The 25,612-nt window shown below is 46.9% G+C and overlaps 1 protein-coding gene and 2 pseudogenes across 2 annotated transcripts in view; 2 read left to right on the top strand and 1 right to left on the bottom strand.

Moving 5' to 3' along the window:
- Positions 1–1,874: 1,874 nt before the first annotated feature.
- Positions 1,875–25,612, top strand: part of LOC149359270 (uncharacterized) — a 48,881-nt gene continuing 25,143 nt past the window's right edge. The window contains exon 1 of one of the 2 annotated variants that reach the window (XM_089571557.1): positions 1,875–1,960. In XM_089571557.1, the coding sequence (XP_089427683.1) occupies positions 1,946–1,960 (15 nt within the window). In that variant the 5' untranslated portion in view covers positions 1,875–1,945. Of the gene's footprint in view, positions 1,961–17,443; positions 17,576–25,612 lie in introns of those variants that run through there. The other variant, XM_089571556.1, reaches the window with a different exon arrangement.
- On the top strand, positions 6,164–11,838 carry LOC149359272 (uncharacterized; annotated as a pseudogene).
- On the bottom strand, positions 13,166–13,887 carry LOC149359271 (uncharacterized; annotated as a pseudogene).

The raw sequence follows: 25,612 nt of genomic DNA, 5'->3' as shown, positions 1-25,612 counted from the left end.
CTGAAGCATAAACACAATATTAGTATCGTAGTGTGTGAATTCACCTCTGCGTTAATTATTTCGCGAATCAGCTTGCGCTGGTCACTCGTCCTATCCTTCGGCTAAGCGGCTGTAGTTCTCTAAGAACTCTAGTATGCTTGGGCTTTACAGCAAGACGGTTTCTTAAGATTCTGGATCGAGAAAATATATAGCCCATCCATCTAACAGATACAATGCGTTTTGTATGATATTTAGGATTTCAAGCCGATATTCTTATCGGTTATGTTTTTCGAGTCACGTGCCCAGCAAGATCAATCCTGTCTTTCTCAACCCTTTTACCAACATTGTTTTATTTTCTCCACGCGATGTGCAGCGTGCTACAGATGCATCCCTGCCGGAGTTTTAGTGCCAATTCTCGCAGGCAAAATATGAGAAATAAAAATTCAAAGAACCATGAAATAAGACCAGCATTGAGTTCCTTTTTCATCACGCAGTGTTATATCTGCAGTAGCGTTTTCGTGTACATTTTGCGAAGAACAAAAACAATATTTACAGGCAAATGAACGTCCTTTCCTGACACTCTGTAAATCAACAAAATTGAGGATTTGATGCTACATGGCCAATTTTTCTGTGTTTACTTTCAGTGTCATATCATTTCAGCAGCTATCATTTATCCACCAATAAGCGAAACAAAGCGATCTTTCGCGGTTTTTTTTTCTGGTATTCTAAATGCCCTTAAAGAATTTTGAACTGTGCTATACTCTACACCAAAAAAAAAAAAAAAAGCCGTCTTGCAGCCTGACACTGCCAGTTGTCATACCCCTAGCAATTGCGCTCAGAAAAATTCAGAAAATGATATGGGTATTTTTTTACTCTCACGGTAGGGTCCGTATATGTCTACTTCGTATTTTCACATATTCGGATATGTAAAGGCCAAGCTACGAGCACAAGACTCAGCACAGGAGGAGTTCCAGACAACAGCGCCTCACTGTCTGCAAGGGGATGCCACGGACTTCCATCGGATATTTATTATTCATGCTTCTCAATCAGAGGACAATTCACAAGTACAACTAATTCTGTTATGTGCTGGCAATGTGATACGGTTAGCATCTGTTAACGGCTTGACTGGAACGGACCAGACTTCAGGTCTGTTGACGTCACTTCCCTCCAACCAATCGGTGAACTTTATGACCCACAAGGCGTTTTAGCCCCGCGGGGCCTCTAATGCTATTGCAATTCAAAAGTGGTTGGAAGGCAATCAGAGCTCTGTGGGAAATGAAATATGCAGTTCTCCTTTAATTATTGCGGTGCATTAATATGTTAAACATTGTTGCTCGTAGATTTTGATGCAACCTTTGTAACGTCTACAAAAACTGGCTAGCTAACTCCAGGGTGGGAAGTTAAGCTTATATTCCTTTACTTCAGTTGAGCTATAATAAGTTTTATGTTTTACTTTGTGTAACTTTTCTGATGATAATGCCCTAGGTTGTCCACGTCGGAGTTTTGAAAATGCAGTGTAGAATGTATTTTCCAATCTATTTGCAACATGCCATAAAACTATGAATGTTCTGTTGTTACTTGTATATTGAAAAATTTGGCTTGTATATGAGGGGGACATGGTCATTTCTTGTGCAATTTCTGAAATTTACGTAGAAATTCTTGGGTTCTGCTGGAAGACAAAGTCCTGTTGGCACTCCTGAAGACGAAGAAGCCCCAGTGAAATTAAAATGCTATTTTTGCGGTATATTGCCATCAATAAAGGCATGCGCCCGGATCCTTACTAGACGAAGCCATTGCATAGAAGACGGGAAGTAAGTCATCCAAACAGATTACCGAGCACGAGCGTCTATCAATTTTCCACCGCTAAAGGTGGAAAATTTCTGATTTCGACGACGCCTTCCTGGATTATATCAGCGCCGGTACATATGCGGAAGAGCAACGCCAGGGCACAGGGGTCTGACACCTCATGGAATATTTGACGGTGAGATGTTTCAACATCATAAGCTTTCAGACGCGGAATTTCTTCCTCCTGTTTGGAGTGTTGTCATTGTACAGCTTTGTAAATAATAAAGACGCACTCCGAGAGCGTCTTTATTATTTACAAAGCTGTACAAAGCTCCTTCATAAACCGGGCAAACCAGCCTGTCTCGTGTGCGGAGAGCATCCCTGAAACATTCATACATATTGGTTATGCCCCTGCGCCACTAACTCTCCCACCTTACCTTCCTCGCACGCCGTGCCTCCCTCCTTTCAACTCATGTGGGCCCATGGACCACTCCTCTCTGCAGCCCACCCTCTGGCCGCTCCTCGCCGTCCACATCCGACACATCCAAGGGACACGTGGCCCTACTCCCCCACCACCGATAAATAGCGCCCACCAAACGGGCAACTAAGAAGGCTCGGACTTGAGCTGAAAAATAAAAGTTACCTCTCTCTCTCTCCGGTAACGAGCGAAGGAATGTGGGAACCCGTTTCTTTCTTAATCTGAAGCGAAAAGCCTAGTTAAAGCTTGTGCAGCCGAGTTTAATATGATTAGCGTACAGCACATCACCACAGCGACCTATGTTGAACTGGCAGCACCAAAGCCGCCGCCTAATTTGGCAGAGTGCGTACTTCAATCTTCAGAAAGCTAGCTGTCGCCTTTTTCTGGAACTCAGAATAACTACGTCACTATGAGAGCTGAATAAAGAGAGAAACAGAAATTTGGGTCCAGAACACAAATGTATAAGTTAACAACCTCGAAAGGGAGCAACTCCGAACTATAAGTATTGAGATACTGGTAAAACTATGGCAGTGCAACATCAAGAACAAGTAGTTGTCACGGTTCTTCTAATAAGAGGACCATACTCGGAGAATCAGAACGGCTACGTTAGGTCAGGCACTGGAAGTAGTGATGCGATGTAGTGTAAGCGAAATAGCGAACACAGGTCCCTATAGCAAGAAACAACTACCGGAACTTTCAACTTATAGGCAGCGTCTTAATGGTATCCCTCAGAACTCAGAAGTAATGCATATTCCGAATATATTGGGCCCAACGTTCACCTATGCAACCGAAACGTTTTATAAAAAATAAGCTTGGAAATAAATTTTAGAAAGCCCAGCGGCCATGACAAGGAAAATTATGGAAGTAAATTTCGTTTCATCTCGTTTTAGTTGCCCTGAATTGCACGAAGCCTTACAGGGGAAGTGGTGGCAAAAAAACACAAAAGCAATAATAGCGCAATACCAACAAAATGAAAGCAGGATGTGGTGCTAATATAAAATAGCACACATATAAAAAGCATGAAAAGCACGAAACAGTAAAAAACGCGAAATATGATAGTAATCTAAAACAGGTTATACAAAAGGGGCGGTGTAGTGAATTGCCAGGAAGAACAGGATCTGTAATGGAGCGCCGTGTGTTGGTAGTTTAGCTGGCTGTGTTTTCTCATTAAGCGTATATGCGGCGCTGGCAGATGACCGACATGGACGCGAAATGTGTTCTTTCCAAAAGCCGTAACAGCACGAAGCCAAACAAAATAAAAGCAGAAAGTGATGCTAATCTAAAATAGGCACACTTATAAAAGCATGAATTGCACGAAACAATATAAAATACAAGCCTAAAACAGGCGACTACGAAAGGGGTGAAACGAAGATTTGCAAAAAGAACATGTCATGTAATAGAGTGGGGTGTGTTGCGAGGCTAGCGTGTCGGGTTTTCTCATTACGGTATAAGCAGCGCTGGCAGATGACGGGCATGGACGAGGGGTGTTTTTAGACGAGAAGCGCAGTTATGTGTCCTTCTCGACTCTGTTTGTCGCATGCCGCGCTGCACATTCCATCATGACAGCATCCAACCTTATCGCAGCTGTCAGTCCGTTTCGTCTGAGTAAATCATCTGCTAGCGCTGCACATCCCGTATTCTGTAATTGAGTAGACGTGCAGCGGGAGGCGCTTCCAGTACAAAAGCATAAAAAATTGGTGTGGTTTAGCTCTGGTTACACCTGGTTGGTTGCGAAAGCAATACAATGCAGAAGCAGTAGAGCAACTAGGTTCAGATATAGACTCTTTGTCGGTGACTTCCATAGCTAGACTCCTCGAGGAGCGCGGCACGGCCGGCTCCTCCTGGCTGTGGTGGAGAGCAAGCTGACGTCACGCGTCACCATAGCAATGAAGAGGCTGACGTCACACCATCTGTTAGGCGCGGCGACGGCTCCTCGAGGAGTAGGGGGGTCCATGCGCCACGGACCACGCGACGAGCGGTTAGACATGGCGTAGTATTGCTTTGGCAATAAATCCAGAAGTTCAAGCAACACAAACAAGAAGAGGATGGTAAGACAAAGCAAGTTACTCCAGAAGGGGTGACATAGTGAATTGCGTAAAATAATAGGATCGGAAGCTAACACCACTTCTTGTGGAAGGCAGCCCAGTATGCTAGTGTGTGCAGGATGAATTAATAACAAAGAATTTCACGTACAAGTGTCAATATAAATTTTATAAACGTGATTGATGCGTGATGAGATATAAAATAGAGGAGCGGTGAATTTATATTTGAGTTGGAATGATGGCATAATTAATTAAATAAGCGGGGTCGAGATACTTATCCGCGGTATTCAGGAAGTGGGGGTGACAAGGGTTTTTAGTAACTGTAGCGGTGATTCCGCAGTTATAAATGTATAAGATGAAGCGTGCTGATCGACGATGCAGATAATAATTTCGTCCTAAGTAATGTCATGCGCAATGTTGGTTTGAATGAAGTAGGTGTATTAAACACGCTCCGACGCATCTAGTGTAGCTGATATTAAAACTGCAAATAAGGTAAGCTTTGAAACTCTCTGAAGCTCTGAAGCTTGAAACAGGCTTCAGGTTAATGTTGCCGAGAACATGCGCGTAGGGCATTAGTTCATGGCATCGTCATAAATATGCATTTTTGTATATTTATAGGCATCGTGCATGTTTCACAATAATGCGATGAACTGTTTGTAGTTTTGAAGCGCTAAGACGTGAGAACTGTCAGCTAATTCACGGCAAATAACACAGTACTAAGCGAATAAGTGAACAGGAGAGACGATGTGTTAGGCAGTTGAACAATATAAACTAGGAAAAGAAGAGGACCTAACATCGAGCCTTGTAGTACACCGGATCCCACAGGTGCAAGTGGGAATATGACAGCATTTACAGAGAGAAACTAACTGTAGCTGTCAAAAAAATTCTGGATTAAAGTTCATAATATATTGTGCGCGTTCTTACTCTGTAGCTTGGCTTGACTTGGTTTGTTTGTTTGTTTGTTAGTTAGTTTGTTTGTTTGTTTGTTTGTTTGTTTGTTTGTTTGTTTGTTTGTTTGTTTGTTTGTTTGTTTGTTTGTTTGTTTGTTTGTTTGTTTGTTTGTTTGTTTGTTTGTTTGTTTGTTTGTTTGTTTGTTTGTTTGTTTGTTTGTTTGTTTGTTTGTTTGTTGTGGAGGGCTTCGGAAATTTCGACCGGCTGGGGTCCTTAGCATAGCATTTCACCTCTGCCGAAATGCGACTGCCGCGGACGGAACCGAACGCGTGTCTTTCGGGTCAGCAGCCGAGCGCCATAACCACTCAGCCGACGCGGCGGCTCCTTCATAGCTTCAATTCTAAGAGATGGTCATTGCTGCTGCTAGATGCTCTAACGAAATCAATGGAAACGCCGTCATCGTCAGAGTGGTGATCAATAATTTGGTGCAAAAAATGTGTAAATGACAGCAGTTCGTCCCCTTTCAATATGCTTTTGGAAAGCTGTGCTTGGCTGTAGTGAAAAGACTGTTGAATGCAAGAAAATTAGGTGCTTCAAAAAATAAATGACATGTTCAACTAATTGGCGTGGTACCCTTGTGAGCAAGATGGATCGGCAGTTTACTGGAAAATGCGTGGAACCGGATTTATTAAATACAACGAACTTGAGTGTCCTCCAGTGGTAAGACAGTCGTAAGAGAACGAGACGAACGTGAATGACAGAAGACGCTCGACGCAAAGATAAATGCTACCAGAAATTAGGCAGCAAAAAATGTGCACAGGATGGATGTGTAATACAGAGATAAGAATAATGTATTGTGATGCCGAGACAGCAAAGACGAAGTCGTGACGAAAGAAGCAGGCGGAGAAAGACGAGGAAGTGGGATAAAAGAAAGGCTAGGCAATCGAGCGGACGCTCAGCTCAGCGCGTCTCTGTGTCAGTCCTTACAATGGCGCAGTCGACCAACGTCGAGCCCGGCCCGGACCTCCACGACCCGTCGCTCCTCCTTCGAAGCGGCCGGGCAGTCCCACGGTCGGCTCCCTCGGCGCCTGGAACCCCTCTTCCGCCCGAGAACGGCGTCCATGCCTCCTCGGCGGATTCGGCCTTGGCCCTTCTTCCCGAAGCCCTCTCCATCATCCGGGAGTTATCTGCTTCTTTGACTACAGCGCTTGGCCGCGCATCACTGTCCTCTGGATACCCAGTAACCCCGATACAAATTCCGGAGTACCGTGGATTTTCTGACGACGCTGAAGCGTGGATTCAAGTGGTCGACGCTGCTGCCCGGCGTTTCGCCTGGTCTCCAGCCACCACGCTCGCCGTCGCTGAAGACCATCTCCGCGGTGCCGCCCGCGCCTGGCACCAGTACGAAGGCCGCCGCTACACCACTTGGCCGGCCTGGACCTCTGCGCTTCTTGCCGCGTTTACACGCCTGGCCACTGCGCACGACGCCAAACTCACGACGATGAGAGCGCGGCGCCAGGCTCCAGACGAAGACATCGCCCTTTACAATCAAGATAAGGTACGCATTCTTCAGGCCTGCAGGGGCCGCACGTGGCCGCAGCAGGCGTTGGGCTCTGAGGCGCCCATTGCCGCGGTGGAAGCATCCGAGCTCCTGCGGGTCGGCTCCAACACAATTGTCAGTCCGCCACCGCAGTCACCGCAGCCGACGAGCGGATACGCGTCCTCCGTGGTGCACCGCTCTCAGATGGCCGCCTCGCTCGCCGAGGTGTCGTCAGTTCCCGGCCAAAATGCAACCAGCGCTCCTCCCAATTCCATCGGGAGCGCGGGCTCTGTCTCAGCAGTGCCACTGTCCCCGCTGATGTCTCGGGAACCGTCTCATGGACCGATGAGGCATCCCAACATTCCGGCATCGACGCATGATGGACACCGCATCGGTCGGCCCGCGGCGCAGCCGCCTCCTGCAGGCAGTGCTAGGTTCAGGACGCCACCTTCGCCACGGCACCCGTGCTTCGCCAGCTCGGTGACGGCGGCTCCGGGCTCAGTGGCTATCAGCAGCGTCATCGGATGCTCAAGTCCGAACAGTAATAGCCTGGGTAGCATGCCGCCTGGAGTGCGGTCGCCTGGGTTGCCGCCTCAACGGATGACGGCCACTACAGGACAACCGCGTCCCCTGCTGCCTGGACGTCAGTTTCATGAGCCAATTTTCCCAGACAACAAAATCCGGCGCCAGCCTGTTTCCAGCGTGGACTTCCGCGAAGAGGACCGCATCGACGAGGGTTACGAGGCCCTCAGCGGAAAGCGGACCCCTCCAGTGCCACCTGCTCGGCAGCCAGCAACTTCCGGGGTCCCGCTCCGGATCCAGACGCAGGCTACCAGTAGGCCCTTCGCGGCTGCCGCCTTTTCCGGGCGGCAACGGGCCGTCAGTATCGTGCCTCCGAATGTTCCAAATCGAGCGAGGATTGGACGCTCCCACGGCCCCTCCCGTTAGAGAGAGGCTGCAGCAGGACAGGCAGCTTGATGAGGATCGAGAAGATAGTCCACCACCGGCGTCGCCCTTGATGCGTAGACGCAGCTTCGAAGACACCACCTTTCATGACGACCTCGCAGGGCCACGGTCGAGAGTCTGTAACTGTCCGGGTACTGTCCTACTCTGCCGCGGTCCTCCACGCCGATCCACCAGCGGACGACTTCGCGGCGCCTATGTCAGGGATGCCGATGATATGGACGACCTGTTCATGATCAGAAAGGCAAAGAGGAAAAGAAGGAAGAGAAGAAGGAGGAGAAGAAAGAAGAGAAAGAAGAAGAAAAGAAAGTGGAGGAGAAGAAAGAAGAGAAAGAAGAAGAAAAGAAAGTGGAGGAGAAAAAAAGAGAGGAGAAGGCTGAGGAAGTTCCGCCTCCAGCCAAGCCTGCTCCTCCCCCTACTTCAGCGCCAAATGACGGGCCTCTAAAACTCAACCTCCCCGTCGTGTTTGTCTTCGGCGGCCCCGGCTCCGGCAAAGGTACCCAATGCGAGAAGATAGCGGCCAACTACGGCTTCACGCACATCTCTTCCGGTGACCTGCTACGGGCGGAGATGCAGTCCGGCAGTGACCTGGGCAAGGAGATGAACGAGATCATGACGAAGGGTGAGCTCGTCCCACTGGTCACGGTCTTGCAGCTGCTGAAAGGAGCAATGAGGAAGAGCGTGGCGACAGCCAAATGTTCCTGATTGACGGTTACCCCAGGAACACCGAGCAGGGTGACCGCTTCGAGGCTGAGGTGTGCAAGTGCAGCAACCTGCTCTACGTCGAAGTGAAGGACGAGACCATGAAGGAGCGGCTGCTGAAGCGGGGCGAGACGAGTGGCCGCGTGTACGACAACGAGGTCTGGGTGCGACGCAGCCTACAATCAACAGGGCGTCCGCAGTCGTGGCCGAGTGTGATGCCGAGACAGCAAAGACGAAGTCGTGACGAAAGAAGCAGGCGGAGAAAGACGAGGAAGTGGGATAAAAGAAAGGCTAGGCAATCGAGCGGACGCTCAGCTCAGCGCGTCTCTGTGTCAGTCTTTACAGTATTAACGATTGATTGCTTGCGTAACGGATGAATTCTCAGGAAAGCAAAACATAAGCAAGGCCACAGGGCATTCGGCACGGTGATGAGACTAACAATTTGCATGGATCGATAAGTGCAAAAACCGCAGAACAACGGTAATTTAAAACCATTAGCATAAGAATTTTCTCTGCATTGATGTTATTCGGTGAATCAAGGTGGTCGCATGTACTCTGATGTGAGCGTCACTACTAGTGATGGCGCCACAAGCGCTCTTCTGACGGGCGGCACACACTCGCCCGATCTACACACCGAAAAAATTGTTAGTTTTTTTTTTACGAGGAGCTATGCTACTGTCTTCTTTGTTGTCAAAAGAAAAAGGTCATATCCAACCTCTTTTCGTAAAAAGCCCTTAAGAAAATGCCAAAATGCCCACAACGAGGTGAGCTCGTCATGAGCGGAAAAGTGGCAATCGCTCGTGAAGAGGTCGTCATAAAAATTTAATGGATTAAAATACCCGGACTTGTAAAGCCGTCATCCTCGTAGTCCACTCAACAGTTATAATAACATCTAATGCATTCAAGGTTGCTGTTTTTCAAGCAGTGATTTTATTGCTCACTTAATATTTAAACTTACCTTTTTGTATTCTACTTCGCTACATACTAGGCAAAACTGGCCAAAGCACAGAAAGTGGGTAGTAAACAAACTTAATATGGCACCTTTCTGTTGCCAAATTATGTCTGCAAAAAACCTTTTGCAAGTATGGTCGTGAAGTTACCCATTTTTAAAAGTACTTTTTAGTCTCTAGAGTAGCCATTGTTTTGTATTTTAAACATGCAATCATGTTCATTCTAAAAATTTTTATTCCTTTTTAAACGAAGCTATTACGCCGAGAATCAAAATTAGTTAATTATTGGTGTTCACTCTATTCTGCATTATACCGGAACCATTTAGGCAGTTAGCTAAAGAGCTGGCTTAAACTTGCTGCTATGCGTGTGAATGATCTATTCTTTCTTTCGATATCTAGAACAATTACCAGACACTGCCATAGCTGAGTGGTATTGCGTTAGCCTGATAACCCCAAGATAGCGCCATAAGATCCCGGCTGAGGAGTCCGTATTATAACAAAGATGAAATTCACAAAGTGCTCATGCATTCTGCGAGAACTCTGCACTTTTACGAGCATAGATAGTCGAAATTGACCCCCGGGATTTTTAAAAATAGACTTTTTGAGTTACAAGAACGCTTTTTTCGGCTTAGTATTGTTAGCGGTGTAGTACATCACAATATAGCCAAGACGTGTTAACATGCTTGACAATTTATACATAGTAGTTAACTTAATTACTATTACTGTTAAGCTCTTTAATTATATAGAGGCCTGCAGCCCACCGTAATAAACATTTATATCAATCTTTAGAATTCCGGTTACCTTTGACCATGTGGTCCAACAAATTTTGGCTACATCGCGGCAAAATACATGGGCTTTCGAGAAGCTTGCAGGCAAAGGAACCCCTCCAGTGCACGTATCCAGCCGAAGCAGCCAAAATTTGTTGGTCCACAGCGCCGAGGGTAACCGTGTTTTCGAAATTGTAAAAACTTATTTGGATATAACTTTGTGTGGAGAACACATCTCTCAATACTTAAGGAGCTTAACAGCAGTTAAAAAGTTAACTATTCAATATTTGTTGACCATGCTATCAGGTAACACGTCTTAGCTTTGTTCTGATGTATTACTACACTGCTGACAATGCTATGCCGAAAAAATGCGCTCTTCTAACTCAAAAAGACTATTATTGAAAATTGCTTAAAGTCTTAGGTGAGACACCGTGCACACAGCGCCCCTTATAGATGGCGTATATATCTGCAGCATTAAACCAGATATCAAGGACCCTTATGCAGACTTCCTCTTCAAGTCATATCCGCAGTTCGGTATTCAGATTCTCGACAAAATGAGTGCTTTTAGCAGAAAGCTACAATCAATAGATTAAAAAAAACCAATGGAATTGCACGCGGGTTTGTACCGCCGAAACACCAGATGGTGTTTGTTCTGAAAAAGACCAGCACGAGTTATGCGGATGACAGAAAAAGAAACCTGGAAGAAACAGGACCCACACAACCTCACAAACTACGCTTTAACTTCGACCTCATTACTTTCGTAGAAACATGGTTTAATTCCAATACAGAGGTCATGCTGTTTGCTGCCTACAAACCTATTTCAAGAAGTAGAGATACGTGTCCAGAGCAGCTGTTCTTTGATATCGTCCACAAATATTCTCTTTCATTATCATCAACCTAACTACACCAACTGCAGAGCAGAGGCCTTTCCGATATCTACAATTCACCCTCTTCTCTGCCAGCCACGGCCATCTTTTCTTTGCAAAGTCTTGATCCCATCCGCGCACGTAATTTTCTGCGGCCTTCTGATAGGATTGCCTACTGTTACAGTCAGTTACACTTAACGACCATCGGTTATCTTGCCTACTAATTACATGCCCTGGCCAAGCCCATTTCTTCCTCTTCATTTCGACTAGGACGTCAGCAAACCGCGTTTGTTCCCTTAGTCACTCGGTTCCTTTTCTATCTCTTAACGTTAAATCTGTTAAGGTTTAGTTTGTTGGGGTTTAACGTCCCAAAGCGACTGAGCCTATGAGAGACGCCGTAGTGAAGGGCTCCGGAAATTTTGACCACCTGGGGTTCTTTAACGTGCACTGACATCGCACAGCACACGGGCCTCTAGAATTTCGCCTTCATCGAAATTCAGCCGCTGCAGCCGGGATCGAACCCGCGTCTTTCGGGTCAGCAGCCGAGCGCCGTAACCACTGAGCCACCGCGGCGGGGCAGATCTGTTAAGGTGCACGCCTTATATGGCCAACTAACAACGAAACTCGGGAGGCTTCATCGTGGGTACGGATCCCCCCGGCGGCCGGCACGTGGGTTTTTTTTTCTGCATTTATTAATCTCCCATTGATGAAAAACTACAAATGAAAAAAAAAACAGACATTTCTTGTGCTCCTAAGTTCCTGTGGCTGTCGGCCATAAATATAGCACCTGAAGGGCGTTACTGCCCAGACAACCGCGAGGAACGTCCTCTCCGTGGCTCCATACTTCTGCTTTGTGGGGTCCAGCTGTCGGCTAGCAAAAGTAGAGAATGTTCTCTACCCTCGATAACCTGAAAAAGCACGGCGCCAACCACGAACTTTTCATTGCATTTCATTTTATTACCTTAAAGGCCCCTTAAAAGGGGTGCTACATAAGGGGCGGCAAGAATAAAAGCACAAATTCACAATAACAGGAAAGTTTCTGCATAATCAGTGAACAGACTTGGGCAAGTAATCATGGCAACGTTGTTTGGAAGGCCGTTCCAGTCTGCAGCTGCACGAGGAAAGAAGGAATTAGAAAAAGTGACGGTGCGTGAGCGTGGACGGGCAACTTATAGGTGATGGCTGGTGCGGTGAGTTATGCGTGTTGGAGGAAGAATATAAGGTGCGATGTGCATAGAGCTGTGGAAGAATTTGTGAAATAAAGACATCCTGGCAATGCGACGGCGGAGCGATAAGGGTGATAATCCGGATGCTGTTTTTGAGGACGAAACACTGACGTCATCTGATGAAGCATCTGTGATCATAACGAAGGGAAAATCAAAATATGAGCGGCGCCAAAACGGTGCACTGACTAACTTTGTCTTCAGAGCCCCAAAAGCATCTTCCGCATTCTTTGACCAGCGAAAGATGACATTCTTGACAGTTAAGGCAGTCATCGGCTTAGCTATCTTGGCGAATGCGTCTATATGCGTTCGGAATAGCCAATCGGGCCGAGAAACTGCCGGACCTGACGGACACTACTCGGGCACAGAAAATTCTAGCTACATTTTAGTTTCTCCGGGTCAGGCCGAACGCCGTTAGCTGAAACAATGCTCCTGAGGCATTTAACCTCCTTTGTTAGGATTTGGCACTTTGAAAGCTTAAGCCTGAGGCCCGCTCCTTACGAGTCGCAGGAAAACATTTTCGATGTCACGCAGATGCCTCTCAAGGTTGTCACTGTATATGATTATGTCGTCCATATGCACGAAGCACTTTCCCAGTAGGCCTGCCAGGATAACATCAGCGGTACTCTGACCGACAGCAGGGCTGTTGACTAGGCCCTTGGCATCCTTTCCCATTCATAATGCCCTGAGGGTGTATTGAATACAGTTTTCCCGTCATCAGAACCACCAACGCGAAGTACATGGCAAAGCCCAGGGGAGAAAGCGTCTCCTGTATATTGAGGATACTTTACGGGTCGATCTGAGTTACTGCGTCGAGTTTACTATAGTACACTAGCTGTCAATAGGAACTGTCTGGCTTCTCCACCAGTAGTGTCAGTGGCCTCCATGGCAGATTTGAGTTATCGACTATGACGCGATCAATCAGATCCTGCGCCTGCCGCTCCATCACCTCGCGTTCGGAGCAGGGAATTCGTTACCCTCACCGGTAAATGGGCGCCGAAGTGATGGTTTCAAACCTGTCTTCTACAACGCCCCAGAAGCCCAAATCCAAGTTTGTCGCGCCAAACACCTCCTTGCATTCGTTCAGCAAGGCAGTCAGCGCCTCCCTCTTCTCGGAATTTACGTGAGAAAGATGGAACAACGCATCTGGCGTGACCGAAGGACCAGCATGACCTACAGCGGCGAGTACCGTTTCGATGGGCTCGCGTCTCTCCATCGTAGTGGTAAAGAAAGTTGGTGTTGTGTCCTTGGGGATGCTCAGTGGATGCTGGCTGCAGTTAACCGCCCGCAGAGCCACTCTGTGGTCCCAAGTAACAGTTACGAGGCACAAGGCTTCCTTCAGGCAACTGCTAAGTGAATCCACCGGCTTAAGCACTCCCACGGTGCCCCTCTCTACATCTGAGGGCACATACGCGCACGACACGTGCCCGACCAGGGAACAACGATCGTATCATCGAACAGCTTCACGGCAACTCGCGAGAACACCTTCTCCGCCGATCCCACAGTCTGCTGGGTGTCAGTATCGGTAACGCAAATCTCAGCCGCTTTTCTATTTGCAAACGGAACTTTTGGTTCCTTATAATGAGACTTTAGCCGTTCTGAGAAAATCCTGTCCTGTCCTTAGATACCTGACACTGCTTTTGGCAGATACACTGTACCCGGGGATATGTAGCAGGGACATTCTAATGCTATTACCGCGAGAGTGAAGAGTGAGGGGCATGAGTGAAGGGTTCAGTATCGAAGTGCTCGAAAGCAAACTTCTTCAATTCTGCACATTATTTCTGGATTGAACTTTTTCTTCTCGTCATGCAAAATCATAAGCAGCTTCTGCCATCCTGTACCTTGCCATTCCCGCAGTTGCGCCACGGACCATCCCCGCATTTCCCTATTTCTTCTAACATAAAAAAGAAATCATTGCTGCAAACCCCCATCTTCTCAACTGAAAATGTCAGAATAACGCTTCTTAATGGGAGCATGCCAGCTCGAAACGATGGCTGCGGAGTGGGAGCTCCTTCAGATACAGGCATTTAGTCCGCTGAAGCCCTTCGGTATCTCGAGCCTGTCAAAGAGGTGTCAAAACCCTACAGTCAGTCCCGTGATTTTCCTCGCATTACAAAATTTAAAGTAATGAATGTCGTAGCATTCAAAGGACCTTTGTTCTTGAGACCCCACTTCTGACATCACGTGCGACGACCCCACATACTGCGCGGCTCCACACGGGATGGGGAGGCAAAGAGACACCGTTAGACTCAGCAGGAGCAAAACAAATATATTCAAGCATTACATTTTCGAGTACATGATGCAAAGGCTAGAGTGCCCAAGATTACGTGCCTCTGCGTTGTCGCCGCAGCCTTCATCGGAAGGAATGGAGGGACTCCGAAGTTGACGTTGTTCGTTTGCTGTGGCTCAGCCTCTTCCCCAGTGGCTTGGGCGCTTGAGGCCCGGAGGACCGACTGTCAGTAGTGTCGGCTCGGGCCTTCCTGGTCACCCTACAGACGAGCTTTTCTAGTTTTTCTTCATTTCCGCAAATTCGGGCGATCTTTCTTTCAAGGCTGGAGCGTCTCCCTGGCCCTCCTCTCAACGCCTGCGCTTGCGGCATTCACCGTCTTCCCGGGACCTACCTCCGGTATTGGTCTTTCCTTTTCTGGGCGGTGCCGCTGTCACTCTTGCGTGGTGTGCTTGGTTAGTTGAATCCTTCTCGGCGTGCGAATAAAGCTGACGGCCAGACTTTCGGCCTCCGGATCCCTAACGAGCAACCTGCCAGATTTGTATATTGCATACATACATACATACATACATACATACATACATACATACATACATAAATACATGCATGCATGCATGCATACATACATACATACATACATACATACATACATACATACATACATACATACATACATACATACATACATACATACATACATACATACATACATGCATGCATGCATACATACATACATGCATACATACATACATGCATGCATGCATACATACATACATACATACATACATACATACATACATACATGCATGCATGCATGCATACATGCATGCATACATACATACATACATACATACATACATACATACATACATACATACATACATACATACATACATACATACATACATACATACATACATACATACATACATACATACATACATACATACATACATGCATACATACATACATACATACATACATACATACATACATACATACATACATACATGCATGCATGCATACAAATCAAAGTGAAGACCTAAGTGCTTGAGCATTAAATCCGCATTTGCCCTAACTACGCTAAATCGCCCGTCATTTTTAAAAGTATTTTTCTTGCCCATTCGACACTTTTCTAACTCTAACTCGCAAAACTGGCATGTAATCCGCTTATAAATTGCTCCCATTGAAAAGCTTAGTTCCGCTTTACGGTGTACACTGCGATTGACATCCGAATATCGCACCGTGCAGCAAAGCGAGTGCTAAAACAGTGCAGGACAAAATGGGACACGCATGCCACTGCACCCGCAAAACATCAGCTGCTCGTAGCCTGGTCCTTTTACTCGGATTCTAACAAAACACATTTTATTACTCGTGCCGATGATTAAATGTCAATTTCGCTTCGGTCCGAATGCGGCCAGCCACCTGCGACTGAGCTCTGTCCAATGCACCGCCCACCTGTCACTATGCCGCTGGTCATGCTGCTAGAAAAAGAGGTGTAGTGGTCGACAAATGTCGCGTTTTAGTGGTAAATTTATATTGGCGGTATCTAGAGTGCAATGTCCCAAAACTGCACCTGCGCGACGGGAGAGGCCGTAGGGGAGGACTGGGTATTTATTTCGCACAACATTTGGCCTTTAGCGCGCAATAATATCGCGCAGCAGGGGGGTATTGCTGCTGCTGGGGGTTTATTGAGTTTAACAATTGGTTTAACAATATTGGGATTAACAGCCAAACCCCTCTGCCTCTGAGCCACCTACTTTTTTTGCATGTGTTATCAAACCACCACCAAAAAGGTATAACGATCAGATGAAGGAACCCTAGGACAATAAGCGTTTTTCAACCTATGGTAAAAGATTTTAAAACTCAGTTGATACTAATGCTACCCTTCTTAGAATCCATTTCGGCTCAGGTTGATGTTGGTAGATTAAAAAAAAACATGGAAAGCCGAGTCAACGGCATTTATAGGAGCCATTCTAGGTTTCCAGATGTGAAGGCCCAGCGTACTTTTCATATCTTGCGGCATGCTATATCTATTTTACAGTGGCATAAACCTAATTGGATAACTTTCTATTGGACTCTTCAGATAGTTCATGATCTTGGCAAGCCCCAGAGTGCGGTTTGGGGCTGTAATAACAGAGAGGCAAAGAGTCACTGTTTGTCGACGGTGCCACGTAAATAACAACGGTTTAAGTGAATCCCGGGCTTATTCGGAATATGTTGAAAAGGCAGGCCTCATGGAATGGACGACAGTACATGCTTTCCCGAGGATGCAGCATCTTTCGTGTTCGTCACATCGTCAACTCGCATTTCGGGGAACCGGATGTAATGGACACGGATCATACAGTGGCTGATAGCACTTGCTTGCCGTACGGTTCCTTACACAAAGGCTTTTGGTGTTGAAAATAACCACAGATCGGCCAGCAATGTCTTTGAAGATCAGAATTGCATGAAGAATATTTATTTTTGCAAGTGGCTTTCAGTATGCGGTACGCAGTTACCTTAGGTTTCATGGCCATATTGCTGCTCCCCCTTTCGGCATGGAAGGGCCAAACGCACCACTAATTTCTTGTACCTGCAACAAAATGGACACACATGAGGAGAGAAGTGAGCATGACAAAGCATTCTTGTCAATGTTCCCACTCCATCACGTGAACATCTGTCCAATTTATTTTTCTGATCAGAAGCACACAGCGCAATGCTTTTACGCTTTGTCATTGCATGCGTGTTCGCCGACCTCGAGTAAGAGTGGCAGGCGCTGGCACGCAATGAACAGCGATCTGTGCAGTTCTGGACGCGGTCGAGCTCCCCACGTCAATATGTTCCGCATCGGTAGAGCACTTGACAATGCAATCAAACAGGCAGCTGCTCCATAGAGCACATCAACCGTACTAGCGGATTGTCTGTGAGGTTGGAAAGAAAAAACACGCACAGATCGTACCACGTATGCCATTATTGCGCCGTCATTCCAAAAAAGCCCACGGGGGTACTTAAGTCTGAGGTGAAGAGCTTTTCGCGTTTTAGGGTCCCCAGAAAGGCAACATGCAGAGTTACTTTTTACTCGTCCTCCAGGTGCTCTTGTGCGTCACAATAGCGGTAGAAAAGCTAGGTCCTCCTGGAGGTCCCCAAAAGCTGACGCATGACGTTGTAGACCCCTTGAAGGTATGTGGAATAACATGTATACTTCAGAGTTGTCTATCTGCGGCAGAATTTCCGCGCGTACAACGCAAATAGCTCTAGGTAGTCGGAAACGCTTACGCTGTCTCTCCTTCCGTAAAATAGACGGTTTGAGAAGAACTCACAAAAGGTACTGTAGTCGCAAAGACGTGGCGTATTTCACATAACGACCAGTGCTAAATGCAATTTAAATTTGATTTTCTACGGACAGTTCTCAAAATTCTGCGTAAATTTCCAATTTATGCTACCTGCAACATCCGTCGCACACCGCTTTGTATCGTCATAACGTTTTATAAACCTCGAAATCACTGATTTTTTGAAAGGCGTAACCTATGGCGTCTTGAAATTCTTGTTCGCCACGGAAATTCGCATTTAGGACGCGTTTGTTATGTACAGAACAATTATTTCAAAAAGGATAATTTCTTATTGCATCAGGCTCTTGCTGCCTAAAAAAATCTCGATTTTGGACACAATGTACATGAAAACCGACCTCTAAGGACAACCTTTCACCTTTGAGCAGCTCAGTGCTTCTGAAAGTTAAGCGGAATTATTCGAGTTTGCGGTTTTTGTTGCAGTATGCACTGAGTACTCGCCACAAGATACCAGTGGTGCAGTTTGGCTGTTCCGTGTTTTAAAATATCTGCATTTGTAAAACATTCTACTTAAAAATTGCTTACAAGCATTTAACGCAATATTGTACTATCTGCATTTGTAAAACAATCTACTTAAAAATTGCTTACAAGCGCTTACCGCAATATTGTACACGAACTTGATGAAACGGTCAAATAAACCCCGATGTAAAAACTGAGCAGAGCTTGAGACCAGACAAACGTATCGAAGGGCACTATGTATAGCTGCAGATTCTAAGCGAGTTTCCTCAGGACAATACACAAAACAAAGTTGCAAGCGTAAAAAGAAATCTTATATACCCCGCGACGCTTTCTCAATTTGTTTTCAACGTTCCACTTTGTTTTTCATCTCTTGTCTATCTGGTATCAAGCACTGCTAACAGCAGAAAGTTCACAATAGTTACAGGCCGCCTTGCGTATAAATGAAAACCGTTTACTCAATCGAACTTCTGCGTCCACAAAGAAAAACGTACCGGGCGAGAACCGCAAGTGCCCTGGGCGCTTGTCGACATTACACTGTTAGACTGCGGCAGCGCCCTTTTCAAGCCGAACAGAGAACACTCTAAATATCGTGCATATATTATCGGCAGGGGTCCCAAAATGTGTATAATCATGAGCATGTAATCGCGAAGCTTAGTGCATAACTTGTTCCTGTCTTACAGCCTACGCCAAATAACCCGCCCTTCATGGCGAACGATTGAATAAAACCTTTACTGCAAGGGAGAGGCAGCTCTTGGCCTATATTAGGGAATTAGGAGGGATGGGAGTTTCAGATGTTTTCTAGAGAAGCTACTCAACGCGCTTGACGTAGTATTGTTGCAACCGCGCGACTCATCTGATTACGACTCACCATGAGGCACAAGACATGAAGTAGGCGGAATGGGGTGGTCACGTGAATGTAACACATTCGCCCTAACAGCTTAGCCCTGTGAAATATAAAACAATGACGGGCGATTTAGCATGGTAACGCCACAGGCGAATTAGGTGCGCTTGAAGTTCGGTTTTCACTTAGGTTTCGGTTTGAGGCTCGGTTTAAGAGGGCAATGGGGTAGGAATATGTTCTGGTATTGATTACGCACGGATGGAAGTTGAAGATGCCGACGATAGCCAAAGCCTTGAGATCCCTCTCTCTCGACTCGACTTCCTCTATCTATTCCGATTCTGCTCTCCTTCGGGGCAAGCGCCAAGGGATTTGCCCTGAAACCAGTGTGCGATTATATTCACGATTATATAATTTCGTCTAGTAGACTCCCCCGCTAGAACGTGAATTCACTACTTTTTCTTTTCCATAATTTTTGTTTTGTACAAATTCTAGCTTTAAGTCTTTTCAAAATTATCCAAATACTTTACTCCTTGCACATGAGTGCGTTTGTATCGGCTATGCACCCTGCCTAATTCCCCCGCCATGGGTACGTGCCATTAAGCCTGAGGACATCATCATCATCATCATCTGTCTGGTGATGCGTGTTCCTCGGGAAGGGCGGCCTGGGTCTCATAAGCCCCACCGGCGGAAGGACTTCGCAGGGTAGCGGCGCATCGCGTAACTGCTGCACCACTGCGCAAGAAGTTATATGAGGGCTGCCAGCGATCTATGAATGTATACAAAACAAATTTAAATAACGCAGAGGGAAATGCAATTTTCACAAACCCCACCAAGAAAGGAATCTTAAAATCAAGGTTTTGCTGGTGTAAGTAACGACATTTTCGATCAGGGCACGGATAATGACTACACTTTCCTCCTCAGGAATATTCGTAAACTTTAATATACATGGCCTGAGAATACCTGCCAAAGTTACTGTACGCCATCGTGATACATGACGTCACACCACGTGACACGATGACGTCACGACAGTAGAGAAACGGGGACCCACCTCGCGGCGTCGCTGTGTTTGTGCGCCTCCAAATCACGTGATACATGACGTCACAACACGTGACACGATGACGTCACGACAGTGGAGAAACGGGGGCCCACCTCGCGCTGTCGCTGTGGTTGTGCGCCTCCAAATCACGTGATACATGACGTCACACCACGTGGCACGATGACGTCACGACAGTGGAGAAACGGGGGCCCACCTCGCGCCGTCGCTGTGGTTGTGCGCCTCCAAATCACGTGACACGATGATGCCACACCATGTGACACGATGACGTCACGACAGTAGAGAAACGGGGGCCCACCTCGCGCCGTCGCTGTGGTTGTGCGCCTCCAAATCACGTGATACATGACGTCACACCACGTGACACGATGACGTCACGACAGTGGAGAAACGGGGGCCCACCTCGCGCCGTCGCTGTGGTTGTGCGCCTCCGAATTACGCGACACGATGATGCTTCGCATTCTCCAGGCTTAACCAAGTTAAGCCTCAGCCATTTTTTGTTCTCTGGGATATTTCGCTCTCATGATCCGGCTCTGCTTCCACTACTTGCCCCAGATAGATGCATTTCCCTTACAACTTCCAAAACCTGGCTGCCGATCCTAAACTCACATTGTGTCCTAACAGATATTTCATTTGTTTTCTTCATATTAATGCCCATTCCCACAGCTCTGCTATGAGTGGTCAGGTTCTAAACAATGCACTGCAGTTCCTCCACTAAGAGAGAGAGAGAGAAAGGAGAGGAGGAGAGGTCGGCTGGTGGTAACATGTCCCTGGCCTGCTACTCCACACTGGGGAAAAGGGAGGAAAGGGAAAGTGCGAATGAAGGATGATGATGATGGCATAATACAATGAGTTTTATGGATGTCCACTCACACACATACTGGCTGGCACTCGTATCGCGGAACACACACACCGACGCATATCATTAACACAGACTGGAGTAGGGACTCCATGAAAACACAAATATGCACTCTCACGCATGTCAGACCGTAAACCGCGTAAACCGTGGAAGCTGTGCAAACCATGTAGGTTGTGCACAGGCGATCACATACGGTTATTCAGTCCAGTTTCACATAAAATCTTCAGCACGGCCTTCGTCACACCCCACAAGTCAGCATGTTTCGCCCTGGCGCCTAGAAGAGTACGTTCGCTAACAAGCAATTGTCTCTAGCAAATCGGAGCTCACTAAGTTGTTTGTCGGTTCTCTATTAAGGTCTATTCGTGAAGTGACATTACAACTGCATGTACCTCTGGATAAAAGCAGTGCACAGAATACGATTATTTAAACGCGTCTTTCACGCTGCCGGCAGCGTGCCGGAGTGCTCATGGGCGTCATCCTGCATACAGGATTATGGCCACATGAAGTGCACAGCCCGTGACAACACTGCTTTCTACACATACGAACCGGAAGATGGGTATTTCGCTTTTAGTCGCCTTGTGCAGTGAATTGATGATGACGGTGAATTTTTGTGGCGCCATGGCATCTGCATCCAAAGAGCGCCATTGCACAAGGTATTTTCGGTAGCTCAAGGTAGGGTCAAAGACCCATTTCCCAAGCACTTCACCCTGAATAAGCCGAACCAGGTCAGGGGAAGCTTGTACCCATTGTATCACCGATGGGTACCCGTCGGCACTGGGAATCAAAACCCGCACCCCCAGCATGCGAGGCGGATGCTCAAATGACTAGGCCACCGCTGGGGTTGTATAACGAATTCAAGACGAATACCAGTGGCCTCAGTTATGCGTTGAGGTCGTTCGAAAAAACCAGCTAACCTGGCCAGCAAGATTTCTGCACGCTGTAACACCACCCAAAAAGTCTTTCCTACACTATAATCTGTCAAGTGAAGCCGTTTTCTACGTTGACAACTGGTACAAAGTGGATCATCGCACCGGCAGTATACTTGGCCCGTCACGCCCAAGCAAAACTGTAGCAAATATTACCGCTGCTGAAGTCGCGTAAAACCTCCCCTTGGGCCATGACGCTCCACTTTTTCGTAATGAACATGATAATAACATTTATGACGGACAAGTCGTGCATGTCATTCTGCTAGACAAGCCGCCGGAGGACAACTGCGTACTCTCCGCAACAAACGGCCACCCGGAGCGCCATGTCCACGCCGAAACCAAATGCAGGATTTTGGAACGCCATTATATAATCTCTCCTCTCATACTGGTCTTCCCTGGACAGGAGACCACTCAGGTGGTGTCATTGAAGCTCTCCACTGGCAAAGGGCTCTGGTTATGCTCGACGCAGTGCTTAGAGCACTGCACGGGCCTACTTTCTGAGGTCGCGCTTTGGCCGCCACACCTATCATCTTACACAACAGGAGCACAGTCCCTTAGATCCCTCTACGCAGTCCCGGCTCGGTTAATCCAGTAAGATGGATCACGAGGACTAAGTCCTTAGGATTCAAAAGCATGCAGCTCATACCTCCTTGCGAGCTTCACAGTGAATAGAGCATAGCAACCAGCGTGAGTTCTCACTCAGCGGTTGCTACGACATTGCGGAAGTGCTCTCGTGCTGGTCAGTAGAGCAAGTATTTACGATAAGTGCTTCAATTGTGAACATTATAAATTGAAAAAAAGGCACAGTATTGGCCTCAATGGCAAACCCAAAAGATGTGCAACAGTGACACTTGGGCTGGTGCTCACTCTCAGAACGGTAAGTGCAGAGGCGAAAATGGAGCGTTATCCAGATAAACTGACCGAGTTCCTTATGAAGTGATGTGACACTGCCTGAAATTAGTTCTAGTAACGCTCAAAAAGGACTTAATATGTCTAGAAATGAGGTACAAGTAAAGAAGAAAGGTTTATGAGCCCTATTTTAAAAATGGGGGAAAAAAAACAAGACTTTTCCTAGAGACAGGGCAAAGATGCAATGAACGCTATTGAGATCATAAATGTGAAAGTCACAGTACGTGACCACTCCTCGCTGATTACACTGGGCGCTTTTAGTCAGAGGTTTTGGGAGGTCGCACTAACGGTTTTGTGGTACAAAACTTGACGCCATCCCATAAGCAATTTGTGCCACCCTGCCCGCAGGCCTGCCAGATCTTCACTACCCGAAACCCCGGTGCCGATCCGAAGGTCGGACCGCCTAAGTTATAGCGAGTAACAGCGCACAGCTGCCGACGCTCCTGTCTACGCAGACGTAACTCATCATGCAAGCCAAATGACTCTTTGATCTTGTGAACAACTAATCTGAGCTGAAGCCTGGCGGGAAAACTTTTCCAGCGAGCTGGCTCGTAAAAGTTCTTTCGTGGCGTGGTCTGCGCGGACACCGTTCCCGAAAGCGCTACCATATCATGACGTGGATGTCTAAATGTGCGACCTGTCATAAGCTTTAAATCGTAATAGGTGCGCTTTGGCTGATCCAGTCTATTCCCCCAATATGTTTTTTTTTCGGTATTATTTTAATATTTCTGTTTAAAACGATGCTTCTTCAAGACGTGGGTAGAGCCGCAAGCATTAGCAACTAATCATTCAACTTTCTTCAGCAAAACAATAACAAACCAGAGGAAAAATTATATTGCCTCAGGGCATTATCATTTTCTGCACCAACGAAGACGATTTATACGACGTTCGGCCGTCAGACGTCACTCCATTCTTAAAGATCCCGTGTAGTAGGGTGGGGCATGGTATGGTTCGGTATGATATAATATGGTATGGTGTGGTATAGTATGGCATGGCATGACGTGATATGGTATAGTATGGAATTGTATTTTATTGGACGTGGTGTTTAATGTCCCAAAGGTACACGTGAGTTTCGCGGGACGCAGTAGGAGGGCACTGGATCAACAAATCAATCAATCAGCTTATTCAAGGTTTATTCACATGCATCACATGCGTGGAAGCATCGCCGTTTAACACTTTCACCGAAATGAATTCTCCTTATTCAGAGCTAGGGAACCGACTTCAATTCTTACCCATATTTCTAACCCATTTGTAACCCATCAGGGACAGGTTGATGTTAAGCTTAGGTTAGCCAAGCATTTTAGGAAGCGGGAGGAATTACGGGTACAAGCAGGCGCTGTGGGCAGCTCCATTGTGATTTTGACTGCCATTGTGATTTTCACTGCCATTGTGGTCTACCAGAAGTCACCACTTCTTGACAATACTCGTATCCGTCATACTCCTTAGTGCGTATCTCCTTATTCTAACCTTTGGAAACGCCATTTTCAAGGGCCTTTGGGGCTCTATCATCAGCTTGCTCATCCGCGCTTCGCCTTGGTCTTATTTCTTAGCATATGTCCTAAAACAACTCCTTCCAGACTCGTCTTTTTGTTACGGAAACGACCTCGCCGCCTTTCGCGGTCATGGGGGTCGTAGAGTTACTGTATAACAACCCAGAGTTGCGTGCTTGCTTTCCCTGGGCCACTCGCGCCTCTGTTGGCCAAGTACGATCACATGGTCGGAAAGCATCCATGAATTGCGGGGAAGCCAACTTATTTTCATCGTTTAGCGCCAGACCATTGCTGATAGTAACTTTGTGCGTTCGTGCACCTACTGTTCTCGTGCTTTGCGGTATTTTTTGTTTTGTTTCTTTTTTTGCCACAGAGCACAAGTTCACTGTAAACGAAGTTTTCTTATCAATAAACGAAATTTTAGCACAAGTGTTCTCTAACTGTTAGAAAGAAAACGTTTGTGATTTTGGTGTTTACCGCAGATGGTGCAACCTATCCACATGGCTAGTACTTTGCTCGTAACCCATTGAGGTAGGCCTACGTGCAGCCGACGCATTAATAGCAAGCTGTTATATTAAATGCAGAAGTAATTTGCCTAAAATAAAGCAAGTTCTGCGGCCAGAATCAAGTGGATTGAGCCTGCACTCGCTCTAACCACTGCACCAAGTCCACCTCCTGCATGCAAGAGTTGCGGCTTTCCTTCGTAATTTGGATGCTTGGAAGAGCAATATTTCAAACCTACGCGCACTTGTAGGTACTTGGAGAGTATCGTTCTCCGAAGCCATGGAGGTAAAAAAAACTAGGAGAGAGTGCGCTCAGCTTCTGCAAGCCACCCTCCTCTGACGCCGCTGCCGAGGGCCCTTTTGCGCACTGACTCTTGGGAAATAGGCCCTCCACACAGTTACCAGACTGCCAACCAGCGGTGCTTTTTAGTGAACGCCCGTGCTCCGATGTAGCGCAAAAGCGCAGCGCCTGTGTTGCAGCTTTGGCGGAATGCGTACCGAGTTCGAGGTTGTCTGAAGGCTCCGCGTCTCAGCACTTCTGTTGATTACACTCTTGAGTTTTTGGGTGCGCTGTAGAAAACTGCAGGTAAACTTTTCATCAAAGGGTGCGGCCGCGACCTCGTCACTGTTCAACTGTGGTTCATAAAGAGAATGGAGAGGAATTCCTTTCGTCGTTATACACACATACGGAGCGTGTTACGTCCTTTATTGCTGGTAGCAGGGTACAGACTGGCGGGAAAGCCGCCAACACGTGACACATGGTAGCTCAGGGTTGCTTGGCCCTAAAGATTGTCCCGCTATAACACTCCTCCCCCCTACGTCACGAAGTCCT

This window comes from Amblyomma mixtum, chromosome 2 (genome assembly GCF_055824585.1).
Source record: "Amblyomma mixtum isolate Tamu chromosome 2, ASM5582458v1, whole genome shotgun sequence".
NCBI classification, from domain to species: domain Eukaryota; kingdom Metazoa; phylum Arthropoda; class Arachnida; order Ixodida; family Ixodidae; genus Amblyomma; species Amblyomma mixtum.
This window is presented reverse-complemented; position numbering and strand designations above follow the sequence as displayed.